This window comes from Manis javanica, chromosome 12 (assembly GCF_040802235.1).
Source record: "Manis javanica isolate MJ-LG chromosome 12, MJ_LKY, whole genome shotgun sequence".
In the NCBI taxonomy this organism is placed as follows: domain Eukaryota; kingdom Metazoa; phylum Chordata; class Mammalia; order Pholidota; family Manidae; genus Manis; species Manis javanica.
Window position 1 is genome coordinate 46,364,896 of NC_133167.1, and position 17,399 is coordinate 46,382,294.

The 17,399-nt window shown below is 34.5% G+C and overlaps 1 protein-coding gene across 2 annotated transcripts in view; it reads left to right on the plus strand.

Moving 5' to 3' along the window:
- SATB2 (SATB homeobox 2) overlaps positions 1 to 17,399 on the plus strand; it is a 178,842-nt gene that overhangs the window by 20,532 nt on the left and 140,911 nt on the right. For both annotated transcript variants that reach the window (XM_037000381.2, XM_037000382.2), the window contains one exon: positions 4,955 to 5,131. In XM_037000381.2, coding sequence (XP_036856276.2) covers positions 4,955 to 5,131 — 177 coding nt within the window. The remainder of the gene's footprint in view (positions 1 to 4,954; positions 5,132 to 17,399) is intronic.

Genomic DNA, 17,399 nt, shown 5'->3' on the forward strand with positions numbered 1-17,399 from the left:
GAAGTTTGCTTTGTGTCCCAGCTTTTGTGGGAGGCAGTGGAATCCTGTCCTCCAGAACCCCTGATCCTGGACCTTCTTTCATTTTTCATTGTTAAAGTTAGACATCCAGAGCATTAAGGAATATTTGTTCCTCAGGTCACTTTCATTCCAATGTTGTGGCATTTCCAGAAAACAGTAGTTGTTCTTTAAAATTAAGGGAAGAGAAAAATTTGCCATACTAAAGAATAAAATATTTGGAAATAAAACAATCGCCTATAATTTACTTGATGATGCAGAGAAGGGAGCACTTTAGATCTTGGAGTTTGACCAAGAGTACATCTGTCTTCCATCCTCCTAAGATCTCTAGAACACAAGAGGAAAGATAACTGAGGCGTCCAAGAATGCTCAAGACAATCGCACAATTGTCCTAGTTATCAGTTTGTGATGAATTTATCATGTCAGGAGAAACCATTGTGTATGTCGCTATTTGGCAGATTGATTAGAGCAGCTCTGTCTGATAGAAATATAATATGAACCACATGTATAATTTAAAATTTTCAAGTAGCTTCATTTAAAAAGAAGTTAAATAGGTGAAATTAATTTTACTCGTGTATTTTATTTAACTTTATGTGTCCAAAATATTATTTTTACATGCACCTAATTAAACATGATATATTTATTTTTATTTCTCTTTTGATACTAAATCATTGAAATCAGATGTGCATTTTATACTTAATAGCACATCTTAACTCGGGACTAGTCACATTTCAAGTGCTCAGTTGCACATGTGGCTACTGTATTGGGCAGTTTTAGAATATAAAAATTGTTTTTTTTAATACTTTCAGCCTTTTACTATGGGGTACCTTGGACATTATAAGCCACTGTTATTTGCATCTTAAGTAATTAGGCCTTTTGATGATTATTAGTATAATTTTTATTCTGAAGGGATGCTTTTTAGTAAGTTTCATGGGCACTGATTATATGGACCTTGAAAAAAATTATTGGTCTCTTTTTTCCCTTTTGTATTAACGGTATTGATACTGACTTTGAAAAAAGAAAAATAAATAGGTTCCATTTTTTGAGGGCTAGCTATCAAACAACTGTATTTCATTGTTTAATCTTCACAGCTGCTCTATGATATAGTTATTATGATTTGCATTTTAGCTAGGAGGAATTTGAGCCTCAGAGAGGTCAAATAAATAACCCAAGGTCACTTCCATAGATAAGTGGGGAGAGTGCCAGCATTTGATCCAAGAGTTGCCTGCCTCCTGAAGCAGAGATAGTCACCACATTTAGCCATCTTTCCACACTGTGTCTGTTCACAAGGCTGTGGTGGTAAAGGTCAGGTTAAGTCTTTATAATTGTACACATTTCTAAAGAAATGTCATGGTGAAAATGACAATTTGAGCTTCATAATTACTGACAGTTGGGAAGATGCATTTTCTAATAGGGAGAGTCCCATGTTCATTTTGCCTCTATGACACTAGAATTCATTTATCCTAATTGTCAAAGCAACTCTTAAGTTTTAGCAAATGGCTGGGCTGAGCGCCTGTCCTCCAGATTAAACCTCCCTGCTTACATCCCGTAATTGTTAAAGGCTTAGTGAGGCTTATAATCAAAAGGTTCAAAGTTCTCTACTTGATCATCTGGAAATGGGTCTGTGCTACAGGAAAGGAAAAATAATGCCGTAAGCTCTAGATATAAGACTAGAACAAGTGTTTCTTTTTCCTTCTTGATCATTTCTAAATTTTGTTTTAAATACATTTTAATTTTACATGCTATTCTTTTAATGGAACTCATCTTTTAAATCTTTCCATTCTTAATGTATTTTTTGAAGTGGTTTCCAAATACTCTCCCTATCTTCTTATTCATCGTCACTTTTTTCTTTGCTTCCCTCTCTCCTTTCTTCCCTCCCTCCCTCCCTTCCTCCCATCCTTCCTTCTTGCATGGGAAGAGTGGGGGGATCAAATGGATAAATACTCTTTTTGGGGTGTATATTTCTACTCATCATTTTGTAGTTTTCTTTCTCGAGGATTTGCTGTTTTCAGAGACTTTAAAAACCTATGCCATAATTTTCTTCTTCCCCACATGTGACCTCAATTGTACTATTTACTGTTTTTTATTTCTCTTGTCATTGTCACAAGTAATTGTGACTATTTTTCCTGCCTGCCTCTTCTTTTATAAAAATTGCATTTCTTTGTAAAAATTTCATAATTGTTTAGCTCAATCAAATTCTAGTAAAAAGCAAATTTTTCTAGGGGTTAAATACAACCTGTTAGTGATATTTTTTGGTATCTCACATATATGTGTTTTCAGGACAAATTCTACTAGCATACACTTCTGGTTAATATTGTTTTATAAGTGATCTCGAAGTCCTTTTTTTAAAATTTTTTAAGAAGTGAGTGATGTTTGTGAAGGATAGCTGCTTGCTTTTTGACTTTTAGGAGTTATTGCTAACATGGCAGATAACAACTGCTTCCTTTAGTCACTGAATAAAATGTGTAGGAAATATTTTGGTAATTGACTCTTTTAAAAATAAAAGTCTATACATGTTGTAGACTGCTGCACTCCAATGTTGTACTTCATATCTAACTCATTGAACTAATAATATTATTGTAAATAAATAATAGGGTCTTAAGTTTTTTCAGTTAATCATAGACTGGAGAAAGATGAATGGTTTCTAAGTAATGGGAACATGATAGCTTATAGAGCAACTGGATTCATTTAAGGGTCTTATCTGTGATTCCCAGATGTGTGACAGTCACGTGTTGACATTAGGAATTGCACATGGATTTTCAGCATTGAAACTTATGTACACACAGGTGTTAGTGACGAAGTAGCTTACACTGCCACTGACTGGCCTTATGTGCGGATATGCTGCAATCATTAAAAAAAAAAACCAATCTACTTCCTTGGAGAAAGATAAAAGAGTTAAAAAGTCTAAATGGGAACTCTTCCCTGTGGTTAGGACTCTGATGAATGGGTTCTATAAAATGCCATTATGCTTGCTGAGGAAGGTTTTATGCCTTCAACTGCATGGAGGGCAGAAGCCACATTAGACTTGTTCTTACTTTACCCCTGGAGTTATGGGGGATACTGACCACATAGTACGTATTCAGGAAATAGAAGTTAGATGAATGAATGACCAAGTTGTCTAATTTAGAGGAAATCTAATTTATATTATTCATTCCATGTCTTACATACATTTGGGAATAAAGTGGGCATAAATAAATAAGTATTCAGTATGCCAGTACTGGTCACAATCTTAAAAAATGTTTTGCAAGGTGTTATGTGGCAAGGAAAATTCTCTTGTCTAAAACATCAGTCTGCTTCACCCTTATTTCCTATTTTCCATAAATCTGTACCATGGATAGTGTATTTGCTATAGGCAATAATGCTGCTTTGCTGCTCTTAAGAGTTAACACTGAATGAATAGTTGTGCCAGGCAGGGTATGGTGTGAGTAGTTAGACTGTTGTGGAGGCTTAATAATAATTACCATGGTCTTTAATGATAACAATTCTTAATGAGTATTATTGTTAATAATGATTATATTTAATAATTAAGCCCAATACTTATTATCTTTAAGAATAATAATTAGCACATGAGAACTAGGTGCACCATTGTATTATCTTTAGAACAGAAATCTCAATCTGTGACCTGGTAGTCTGCAGTGTCTACTCCCACCTTCTGCTTTCCAGATCAGAGTGAGTCAGGGTCCAGGCAACAGGGAGCAGCTTCGAGAAAAATTTTTATGCACTCGATGTGTCAAAGACCATACCCTCATAGGCCAGTTTACACTGACGTCTTATTTTTATTGTGAAGTGTCTTCACCATGACCAGCTAACCCTTCGCCTCCCCCATCTCTCTGCCTGCCCATCCGTCTTTCATAACTTTTGACTTTTCTTGCACAAAGAGAAAACCCAGAGCAGATCCTTATTCTATAATATACTAATTTGTATGAATAACAAAGGACAGAGCCCTTGTTTATGACTTGTATATTGGTAAAACTTTGATCTTATGCCTTGGCTATGTTTAGATTTAAATGCCTGTATGACTTTTTTTTTTAAATAAATAGTTTATAAAAAATCTTTGAATTAAATATTTTTTAGCTTTTTACACTTTGATACAAAGCAGAGAAATATTTCAGTGACAACAGGTTTCAACAGATTTTCAGCTAGACTAATTTGCTTTATTCTTTAGGATAGTTTACTTCTTTTCTCTGAAAACACAAGAAGAGATACTCCCTTTCCAGTAGTAACTGGTCCTAATGTATAAAATAATAATTTTAAAAAATGCCAAGTTTTATATTTGGTTATATATTTTTTGATATTAGTTAAACAGAAGATTTTCATGAGCAGGGCTTTTTCAGGCAAATTGATGACCTGTTTACCAGAATTTAGAAAAATGAAAAATTCAAGAGGGACTTCTTCTAAGTTCCTGTTGACTTTCTTGTACATATTCACATTAAGTGCAGAATTATGTGTATACACATAATTACAGAATTTCCAGGGTAGGCCCCGAAATCCAATATGCCTCCTTATTAGGTATCTTACAACATTTCCAGACAAAGGCAGATCTGATCTGAAAATACTAGTCCTGATTAAGAGTTAATGATAAAACCATAAACAGGAAGGATGTGAGGTCTAGAAGGTCACCTTGACCTCACCTATGTGCCAGCAATGAACTGGAGGTCTCTCAGGACACTTCTGATTGGTGCAGTCCACTTTTTAATGACTAGAATCTGAGGGCTTCTGCCATTGCTGGGGGCAATTCTGCTGCAGTCTGACAGTAATAATGGAGGAGAAAAAAATCCACAGCGTTCGCATTAGGCCCATCTGACTAAGAGGCTTGTTTAATCTAAACCACTGTCTATCACAGATGAGTGACTTTTATAACTTTCTCTTCCCTTCTCATCATGGTGATTGAGGTTTGTTTGTAATGTCTGTGTTTTGCTCTTGAATTTTGTCCCTCCAGGTTTGATGATTCCTGTCTTTTGTGTGGTGGAACAGTTGGATGGCTCTCTTGAATATGACAACAGAGAAGAACATGCTGAGTTCGTCCTGGTTCGGAAAGACGTGCTTTTTAGCCAGCTGGTGGAGACCGCACTCCTGGCCCTGGGCTACTCACACAGCTCTGCGGCTCAGGCACAAGGTATTAATGCGTCTCTCTCTGCTCTCCTCCTCCTGTCTCCTCTTGTGTCATGATTTGAGGAATGTGTCCCCTGAAATTATTCTCTAAAACAGGGGTTGGAGGAGAAGGGTTAGATGTAGCATCTTTCCCAAACAGTGAACAGGAGAATGTTCCTTGCAGAGTCTTGTTTTCTGGATGTTTTGGGAAGCATTTGACCAGTACCTCTAAAGCCACCAAAATCAACTTGAATTTCAAAGTGATCATCATAGGGGTTTTGATGTTGATAATTCAGTTATTTTCTGTAAGTCCCCAAATTGGTCGCCTCAGAGTGCAGAGATGTATGCCTCCTAACTATCCAAACTTTAATACATGATTTATAAGCGTTCAGTTTTTTAAATTTATTTATTGCTTTGGCCCTGCAGCTTCTGTACTTTACAATCAGCTTTTAATTAAATTGAAAAAAAAAAATGGATGCATCTTACCGTACTTTTGTATCTTTGAAAACTGCTCTGTAGTTCTGATGTAGCCCATTCATTAAAAAAAAAATCAGTGTCTTTGTGATCAATTCATTCTGCCTATTTAATTAAATATTAAAATAGCATCGTTTTAGTGTATACTGTACAGCATTGGGGAGCCCATTGTGAGCGTGTGTTGCTTTGCTTTGAAGCATAGCCTATTGTTCTCTCATGCCAAAGAATTGACAAGACAAATAACAACAAAAATACCCCAAACCTTGAATGGAAAAAAAATTTGATGCAATGAAATGAAAATCCTTGTTTTTCAGCTGAAATGATTGAACTGTGTAGTTTATGATAATGGTTATAACTAAAGGAGAGAATGTGTGACTTCTAGTTTGTTTTATATATTAACTTCCTATATTAATATTACTACCCTTACTTAACATTTATGTATATGCCTTGGATTTTTGCTACTTTTTAAATGAGTTCCTCTTCTTACAATTCAGATGAGGAAACTGAGAGAGTAAGATGTTTATACAGTTACAAACACAGTGACCAAGAACCTTGGATCTAAATTCCTGAGCTCTTGATTATGATTCTGTAAGCAGATCATTATTTTTTTATAAAAATATCTTAATTAAGTATTTAAGTTATATCTAAGTTCTATCAAGAAATCAACTTATCTGAAACCAGGGGTCAAGAGTGTTTTTCCAGGGCAGGTAGTAGCCACCCCATGGATGATTGTGAGTCCAAGTACGGTCTGAATCCAAGTGCTTGGCTTGTTGGTGTGCAGTAATGCAGCTGAATGGTAAGAGTCTGTAGTTTCAAAGTAGTGTGATAAAGAATGATTCATTTCCTTTCCCTGATGACTTTCCTTCTTCTGTGGGGGATTCAAGATTTGATCCCAAGCAAATTGCGTACTGGGCACCATTGCTTTTATTTCATGCTATGTGCCTAAATGAAATAAAGGAACCTTCCTTCCTTCCTGTCCATAAAGGGATTTTTTTCTCTGAATGTAAAGGTCATTGTAGCCCACTGCTTGCATCCTGGTGTACCAGCTTCCTGTCTGACAGGGCTATCCATCTCAGTTAGCATGCTGCTCAACGCGCCGTGAGCTCACATGTGGAGCGCGGAGCACTAAGTGGCCAAGATTTGATTCTTGGCACATGCTCAGGGAAGGAGCTCTCGGGAAATTTGCACTAGGGAGCCACACTGTTCCATTCAGTGATGTGGAATGAGAGTTTTCTGCTCACCAAGGTAAGATGCCCTAGCAAGAAATATGGTCTGTATTAGAGGCTTAAACAGGAAAAAAGTAAAAAGTGAATATTTACTTGCCCAGAGTTTCTGAAAACCATGGTTAAAAAATACCAAATATTATACTTTTTAAAACTGGAATCTACATTCTGAAGGTGCTGTAGATCACAGGTATACTTTATTCAGTAGGTAAACAATGGTTTTATCACTAAGGTCCTATACTATAATTTTACAGAGGGGGAAAAAAATCACAGCTTGTTTATTTTGTTTTAAATTAGGCTGCTGATCTCTGTTTTAGGTAAATGGAAACACTTAGAATAGTTTGTTTTGAAATGAATGTATTAGATCTTTGTTGTCATTCTGATCATCAAACCATGTGCAGTTTGCTGCATGTGCATTATAGACCAAACAGCATGTAAGACAAGGTCGTTCATGTGCTGGACAAACAGCAGAGTGGGAGAAAGCTAGACAAGAAAGTAGAACAAAATATGACTGCATATTCCAGGCCTGGGATATTATGTGTCTAGTCTGTTTTGTTTTGCTTTGGTGGGTTGTTTGCTCAGAGTTTGGGTAATTTCCCCAAGATGGGGAAGTCATTAGGAATCATTTGCAGCAGAGAAGCTAGCTGAGTGTTTCTGAACCTCTCCTTGTGTTGGAAAAGTTAGGCAAAACTAAATTGCAAGGATAGCTGGTTGCTTGAGCCTATTTTAAAAACTGAGGTTCTTGAAACATGATTTTCATTTTGATGTCACCAGAAGAGAGTTTCAGTAATTGAATTGGAATAGTATTCAGATTGTCTTTAGGAGAGAAAAATACATTAACAGTGTCACTATTTTGAAGTGATACTCAAGTCTCATTTTGTGAGTATGGTATAGTCAGTTTCTTTCCCTCCAGGTAAGCTGAAGAGATTTTATTAAGAAAGAATATTTGCTTTTAAAGGGTGATAGAAATTCTACTAAAATGGAGTTCAGGGATTTCTAACTCCCCATGCCTAACCCCACCCCCCTTTTACAGTAACCTTCTTTATTTGAAGCTAGATATTGAGACTCAAGGGAGTGTAAGGGCACAACATACTGTCATAAATCATGGGCACTATGCACCATACTTCTAACTGACTCAAACCCTCCATTTCTCAGCGCAAATACAATTAACTTTCACTGATTCTCAAGGATATGAGATGTAGGATTCGTCTTACTTGCTGTTTTGCATATGCAAAAAGCCAAAAGATGGCAGGCTCTTTGCTTTTCCGAGAATAGGTAGCCTAAGGTCTAATGAATAGCAAACATGTTTTACATTACAGTATATGGATAACTATGAATCCATATCTCTTTTAGTCTTTTGAAAGAGGAGTGTTAACCTAGGGACCTACTATGCAGTTACCCCCCATCCAATCCCCCAACCCCAACTCATCACTCCCCTTCTTCTTTTCATCTTTTCAGTTCTGCCCCATAACGTTTTGGTAATAGCTGTGGATCTTTCTACATTGTTGAGAGAGTGCTTTATCCCACTGATGAAGCAGCTATCTATACTTGACAACATGGGTGGTGGACTTTGGAGGTGGCAGTGATGGCAATGTGATTCCTCACTGTGCACATTTGACTTAATTTGTAGTTGGCATCTTTCCCCTGCCTCTTGTAAATTTTTAAATAATTTAAAAAATAACTTCAAAAATTAATTTTATTTATGTACATATTTTTATTGAGGTCTAATTGATATACAACATTATATTGGTTTCAGGAATACAACATGCTTCAATATTTGTCCAGTTTTCCTGTACTGCAAATGATCACCCCAGTAAGTTGAGTTAGCATCCATCACTATACAGTATAGAATTTTTTCTCATGATGAGAACTTTTAAGATTTACTCTCAGCAACCTTCAGATATGCAATATAGTATAAATAATACTAACTCTAATCACCATGCTGTATATTACATCCCCAGGACTTACTTACTTTATAACTGGAAGTTTGTATCCTCTTTTGATTCCCTTCATTCTTTTGGCCTGCCATGTCCCCAACCCTCTGCCTTTGGCAACCACCAATCTGTTCTCTGTATCTATGAGCTTATTTTTTTTTCAGTTCCTCATGTGACATATGATATTTATCTCTCTGTCTGACTTATTTCACTTAGCATAATGCCCCCAAGGTCCATCCATAATGTTGCAAATGGCAAGATATCATATATATATATATGTATATGTACACCATATCTTCTTTATCCATTTCCATTCATTTGCTGAGGGACACTTAGGTTGTTTCTGTATCTTGGCTGTTGTAAATCATGCTGCAGTGAACATGTGGTTGCATATATCTTTTTGAGTTAGTGTTTTCCTTTCTTTGGATAAATACTCAGAAGTGGAGTTGCTGAATCATATGGTAGTTGTATTTTTAATTCTTGAGGAACCTCTATACTGCTTTCCATAGCAGCTGCACCAATTTATATTTCCACCAACAGTGTACAAGGTTTCCCTTTCTCCACATCCTGGCTGATACTTGTTATTTCTTGTCTTTTTGATAATAATCATTCTAACAAGTGTGAGGTGATACTTCATACTGGTTTGATTTACATTTCGCTGATGATAAGCACTGTTGAGTATCTTTTCATGTACCCATTGACCATTTGTATGTCTTTTTTAGAAAAATATCTATTCAAATCTTCTACCCATTTTTTAATGGGATTGTTTTTTTGTGATTAAGTTATATGATTCTTTATATATTTTGTCTATTAATCCCTATTTAGATAAATGATTTGTAAATATTTTCTCCCATTTGTTTGGTTGCTTTTCATTTGGTTAATGGTTTCCTTTGCTGTGCAGAAGCTTTTTAGTTTGAAATAGTCCCACTTGTTTATTTGCTTTTGTTGCCTTTACTTTTGCTGTCAGATCCCAAAAGTCTAAGATCTATGCCAAGTATCTTATGACTGTTTTCTTCAGGTTCTATGGTTTCAGGTTTTACATTCAAGTCTTTAAATCCATTTTGAGTTAATTTTTGTGTATGGTATAACATAGTGGTTGGGTTTTATTCTTGCACATGGCTGTCCAGTTTTCCTAACACCATTTATTGAAGAGACTGTCCTTTTCCCATTGTATATTCTTGGATCCATTGTTGTAAATTAGTTGACCATATATATGTGGGTTTATTTCTGCACTGTACTGTTCCATGGGCCTGTTTTATGCCAGTATCATACTGTTTTGATTTCTATAGCTTTGTAATACAGTTTAAAGTCAGGGAATGTGACACCTCCAGCTTTATTCTTCTTTCTTAAGGTTGTGAAATTTATTTTTGACCAGGATATTTTATTTAAAAACAGACATGATGAACAGTAAATAAACAAAAATATTTTCTGGCTGGTTATTTTGGGAGCCATGAGTATATAAAAATTATGGGTTCAGGAAGGAGGTATATTAATCACCATTTTTTCATACTTATGTTGGTGTAATTAAATTTATGCAGTCATTTAAAATGCTATTTTTAAAAAGTGCAAAAATGCATTTAATACATTATTATATGAATCAAACAATGCCAAATACAGTCTCAGTTATATAAAATTCCACATATATGCATAGAGCAAAGACAAAGGAAACATTAAAATGTCATCAGTGTGGGTGGTGTGTTTATGTGGAATTTTTTTCTTTTTCTTATCAGAATAAATAAGAATGAAATCCTGCTATTTCTATGGAGTCCTCTTTGAATAAGTGGGAAGTTATTATTATACCTTATCACCCATTTTTGATAAGCAGTTCACTTTGTCCCTAATTTATGTATAAGTGTGAAACCTTGATACAGATACATTTCTGTTGTTTTTTCTGTTTAGGATTATCAGGAAGTCATTAATGAACACCTGTGATGTATAAACTAAGGAATTTCTTAGAGTTTAATGGTGCTAGGTAATACTCATTGAGCAATTACTGTATGCCAGGCACTACTCTAAGAGATTTACTTGTACTGACTCATTTATTCTCACATAACAGCTCTTCGAAGTAAGTTACATGGTTCTCATTTCACAGGTGAGGAAACTTAGGCAAGTAAAGAGAAGTACCTTTCTCAGGTGCATAGGGATAGTGGGTGGAAGAGAACTGAAGCCAGGTGAACCACTTCCAGGGTCAGGGTCCTGACTGGCCTGTGATAAACCTAATCACTGGGAGTTTAAAGTAGGGCTAGGAATCAATGTTATCTAAGGCTTGTTCTTTACTTTTTGACATAAGCCCTAAAAGCCAGGACTTTTTAGATTAGGTGCTTCTTTAATATATAATGAATTTATTTATTTGACAATGATTATATATATTTGGTAATGGTAAATTAAACTTACTTCATTTTCATAATGAAGTATATATACTTTTTCAGTGTAACTGAGACAGACTTCATTAAAAATGAACAAAAGACAAACCATACAGAATTGTTGTCCATTGAAGCCATCTTCTAAAAATTGAGGGCCTATAGTAGGTTGAGTTATTCAAACATACCATTTTAGCTTATAAAGCCAAAATGATTCCTGATATGAAAATAAATCATATTCCTTAGCAATTCTGATCTTGAAATTAATTTAGCAATATTAAATGCCTACAATATGCCAGTCACTCTTCTTGTTCCTGATGATAAAGAACTGGAAAAAAAAACCTTGCTTTCATGAAGCTTACGTTTGGTAGTTTGATTACATGAGAAAAGTTTATTTTAGTATGTGGATTACTAGTTGATTTTTGGCCCTTAGAGCTCAGAAATACTGAATGCTGAGGTTCAGTGAATAGAAATACATATACAATTTTTTCATAAGTTTGGTGTTAATTTATAAATAACAATTTTTTTTCTTGAAAAATGCTAAAGAATTCCTTTTACTCCTAGCTTTTGGAAGTAAATGAAAAGATGGAAAATAGGGGTTAAAATTTCTAGGAAATCCTTGCCTTGCCTCAAAGGAAAGCTATTTATTTGCCCCTTCTGTCCACTGTTGTCTCCATTTTAAAAATAGGCCTATTGTTGGCTTTGATTTTTATTGTTGAAGCTCTTCTGCTCTCAGAGGCATGTTCGTTCAGAACACAACGGTGGTGTTTATGGTAGAAATTTAGTCAATGTTGAAAGAATGAATAAATTAACTTGAAGATATTATTTATTACTTTGGAGAATATATGCATTCCTAAAATTCCATTTTCTCTCTTCAGTAATTAGATTTGGACTTATGAACAGAAAACTCTTCTATTGCCTTACAATAGTGGTACATAGCACAATGTGAAGTCTATAAGAATTCTGTAAATGTTTGTTGACTGAATGAAAACACTTTTTAAATCATTTCTACTAAACTTTATCCTGAAGAATTTATTTTTCCTTGTGCATTACAGTGAAGTTGGCTCCCATTCATAAATTAGCTATTTCTATGAGAAGTGAAATATAATAATTTGACTCCTTATCTATCAGCAGTTACCATTTCCAGATTATCCCATGTCATCATTTCATAGTCAATGATGACGTAATTATGCTCATTGTGACAAAACACACTGGTAACTTTTAGATTCAGAGGAGTAGTTATTAACAAATATTTATGGAGTTTCTGTGATCTAAATTATCCCAATCAAAACTTAGTGATATTTTGTTAGTGTTTATCTGGACCTCCTCTGTAGGCATTGTAGGTACAGAAAATAATTTCAGTCTATAAATTAGAAACAATGGTAAGTAGAATAAAATTTAAAATGAAAATATGATATTTATATAAAAAAGGAATGGCTTAATTTATTTATTATTTTGTATATTATTCACTTATTTACTATTATATGCTTTCCAGTAGACTAGCTTTTCACAACATACTATTGGGAAGAACCTTACATAGAAGCTACTATAAAGGTAAATTTCATCACTAGAAGTGGACACTTAAATTTTTAACTGTTCAACACTTGAAATGCTCTGTCCTTAAATGAATAGTCTAAGATGTTTTATTATGGAACATGCAACATATACAAAGTAGAGAGACTAGTATATTAAATACTCATGAACCGTCATCTGGGATCAACAATTAGCAGTTCATGGCCAAGCTCATTTCATCATTGCCTCCATCCACTTCTCATGCCTCTTCCACTAGATTATTTTAAAACATATCCTAGACCTCTTATTTTATTCATAAATATTTTACTAAGTATCTTTTAAAGTTAAAGACTAAAAAACTACCAAGGTTCCAGCCTGACTCCTAAGAAAAGGATAATAACTTCTTGATATGAAATATCCAGTCAAGATTAAAATTTCCCTAATCATTATATATTATTATGAAACATAATTATTTTATTACATAAAATATATAAAAATATATAAAAATCAATAAAATAATAAATAAAATAAAAATATAAAAAATGTGTGTATTAGTGTTTGTTTATTCAAATCAGAAGCCATACATATCTAAATATTGGTTGATGTGTCTCTGAAGTCTTTGAATCTAATGATTTCCCATTCTCTTAAATTTAAAAAAATTCTTTCCTAAAACCTATATTTGCTGCTTTAATTCAGATTTTTTTTTTATTTTGCTAAACTTAATGGAAATCCTAACCCTATAAATTTAAAATAATTAGTAAGCTCGATTTTAACCTTGGAAAGGAATTCAGAAAAATCACTTATTTTTTTCTATGACGGAAGATGGTTAAAAGACAGATATCTGGAGCTAGAAGGTTTTTCATGCTCAGAAAGGTTGACATTCTCCTGTTGAAAATGTTTAAAATGATCTCTTGCCTTGTCTTGCTTTCTTGCCTTCTTTGACTTTCTTTTTTTCCACTTTCCCTTCTTTAATTAAACTCTCATGTCTGGGGAAACTCTCAGCAAATTTTTTTCTTTATAAGGGCAATGTTGCAAAGAAGGTGCATATTTAGAAATTTTAGGCCTTGGAGCAAACTTTTAACAAACAAGCTGCTTTTTAAAAAATTCTGTGGCTCTTGAAAGAGAGCTAAAAAAACTACCCAACATTGCTGTTAACCATGTCTCAACCCTCATTAGAGGTGGATAGGCTAAAATGTAAAACTCTGGCTGAGCCGACACAAACTTCCAACAAGCCTTCTGTTCTCCTCCCTCCTTTACTATGGAAAATTAAGTATTCATATATGTGTATGTGCACATATGTTTGTTCAACCATATATAGCAAAACCTGAAACACTCCTTTACAGCAAAATTCCAAGGGAAAAATAATGCTCATCTTACTTCTTTGTCCAATATATACTAAAGAATGGATAATATAAATGTGTGTAGTTCTGTATTCCTTCTATTTGTTGGTGTTGTCATAAATATGCATTATTTAAAATACATAGATATGTAATTATGGCTCATGAAGGTCACATGCTGGAATTACTGTATATATGTAAACTTATCCAACTTGATTTTTGGGATGCCTAGCAGTTGAATAGGAAATACTTGATAAAAATTGTAAAGGGCAATGAATTAAAAAAAAATTTAATCTGATCTTTAACTCTATCCTTTCAATTTCTCTCTCAATGCCCATGAAAAAAATCCTATCGGTGAAAATAAATCATTTAAATAACCAGCTCATTATTTCCTCCAGAATGAGGGAAGTGTTATTCATGTTTTCAGTTGGGGCATGGTTTTGTTTTGTTTGGGGCAATTGTCTGTGGTGACCATTAACTTTTGTGTATTTTTTAAAATGCTTAAACTCTTGTCAGACCCTAGGCACTAACATCTATGGCCTGGAAGGGACTGATTATCTGAGTTCAACGTTCTGGCATTCATGTAAAATGATCTAATTTAAATGGACTGACCCACAGATATACAACTTTTATTTAATAATTGAAGTGTGTGCCATTAAAAATATATAGCTTTGAGGAGTTATGAGTAGGAAACCTGTAACCTAAAATTGGTGATACTGGGATACAATTTATATTGTGATTAATTTTTTATTCTATCCCCTTCTAAACTTTTACTAACATAGATTTAAAATGAAGGGTAGAGTAATTTGCTAAAGACCGAAGCCTTATTTTGCTTTAAAAAGGTACAGTACAGATTCTGTTCAAGGAACTCATCTGGTAAAAAGCACATGAATTACAGCTTATAAATGTCACAGTAGATAGAGCCATTTCATTTTGGGTAGATCCTTTATAGTTAAAGCTCTCTATTGATATAACTCCCCACCTCAGTGCTGTACATATTCCACCTCTAAGATCTATTCTTGGCCATGGAGCATTTTATAATATTAACATGTTTTTAAAGGAGTCCTTGCTACCTATTTTCCTTTTTCATATGGATTAGCGGTCTGTCATTCTAAATTTTAGAATTCCAGTTAATTCTTTGAAAATTTGTGAAACTTCATAATTGTAGGTCTTATACTTTTTACTTTAATTACATTTTACATTTATACTTCAAATATCCAAATTTTCTCAGGTATAATAATGTATTTTTTAAATCTTATGGGATCTCGACTCCATAATAGTTAATTATCTTCATAGTATCTGTTAGTGGGCAGTTGTTTATTACTTCTTCAGGTCCCGAGGCACACCCAGTGGAGTCCTGAGATGGCAGGGACCTCTATCTGTGGTATGACAGAGAGCAAGCTGGTGCTGGCTGTGGGAGGCGGGGGTGAAAGGCAAGCATTCAGCTGGCCATTTGGTCACTCATGGACACCTTGGTTTGGTTTCCAAGGTGCCAGATAGATTTCACAGCGCTGTGAGGATCATTTAAAACCCAGCACTTTGAAATACAACGTGTTTTTTTCTGACGGTATCTTTGAGATCTCTGAAGGTTCTCACGTCAAGGCTCTAGAGCATGTGCCCTTTGCTTGCTCAGAAGCAGTAATTGCCAAATTATTTGCGTGTCAATGGGAAAAAAACACAAAGGGTTTCCTCTGTCTGATTCTTTTTGGTTTGAAAAAATCACCCAGGACAGAACAGCAAGTCTGTGCTACTGTTGTACAAGCTCTTTACTCAAGTCGGAAAAGATCGCTGCAGGCTATATGCAAATAAACAGTGCCCGAGGAGGTTCCTCTCAGCTTCCAGCTTGCACACGGCAGAAAATAATCCGACACATTCTTCCTGTCAGTTTTTTAAATCAAAGAATGAGATGATGGAGAGCTCATAGCAAAGTCAAACCTCTGGCCCTCAATGATTTGCTCTACAAGGCCTAATAATTACCAGATAAAAGGGGAGCCTCCATCCTGGGAGCCTTACTTAAAGGGCAGTCTGTTCCTGATCAAAAACTCTGACCAATTTTACCAACTTCAGATGGTGGTTCTTGAGAATATATGCTGCAGAGCCACAGTAACAAGTAACAATTCTAAACGTCATGTTTTATTATTATGAATACAATGATTCCTTTTTTGGGGTGGGGAGGAGATTTCTTCGAAAGGGGTCTGCTGTAAATGTTTTGTAATGAAAGATATCAGAATTATTTGGAAAGAAAGCACTTTATTAAGATCTTTAGTCTTTTGAACACCATTTGAAGAAATTAGCTTGAATTTTACTGTTCTCATTTTATGGAAAGGAAAGCTGCAAAGGAACTTTTAAAGATCATACCTTAGTTTTCTGGTTCTTACATACTATCATTCATTCATTCATTCAGCAATTACTTATTGAGTGCCTGTTAAGTGCCAGGCACTGTTCTGGGTATTGGAGACACAGCAGAGAATCAAACATAATGTCCCTGCTCTCAAGACACATTCTAGTAGGGGAGATAGAAAACAAACCATAAATATATAATAAAATGTTAGGTAGGACCTTATATTATGTTTATGTTGATTCTTACCCTCCATCTTGTCTATAAGGGGAGTTTTGGCAAATTTAGACTTAATGGAAAGTAGCTGCTGGGCCAGCACAAAATTGAAGGTTTTGAATGGAGTTTGAGGATTAACAATAGCATGATATAGGCACTTAAAAGGTTAAGCCTCAGTTTTCTGAAAAATTTACCTATGTGGACTATGTCATATTTGGAATAAGATAAATGTAACATTGCTAGAATTAGCTTATATTAAGCCATGATTTAGTTTTTTGTAAGGGAAGCTGAAATTTTTACATACTGGACATATTTATAAATATATTTAATAAAGTCACTATAATTAATTCATTAATAGTACTACACACTGTTTGTTTAGTATTTCTTATGTACCAGGCACTATTCTAGGTGCTCACATATATTCATTCATTCAGTCCTCATAAGGTCCCATGAAATACATAATATTTGTATTTTTTAATGAGGACACTGAGACTCAGAGAGGTACATGCTTTGGCTGACACCGAAAACTGCCTCTAGAGAATCTGCACTTAACCAATATCCCATGCAGTGGCATCATATTTATAGTTTGTCACTTTAGCCTAGAATTCAAATTGATAGAAACTATTTTTTACAGGTATGGACCAAAGATTGACATTTTGGAATTGGTTACTGAACATATATATATTTTTAAATTGAGTGGAGAACTTGTTTTAAGTCTAAATAACAAAATTGAACTTGCTGTCTTGGGATGGCATTTTATGAGAACTTTTTTATGACACCCCATTTTTGTATATCTTACGTTCTTTATAAACTTACAAATTAAAATTTTTTTCTAATAATAAACTAACTGTTAATTATAGAAAACTAAAACTTACAGAAAAACTAGAAAAAAAAACCCT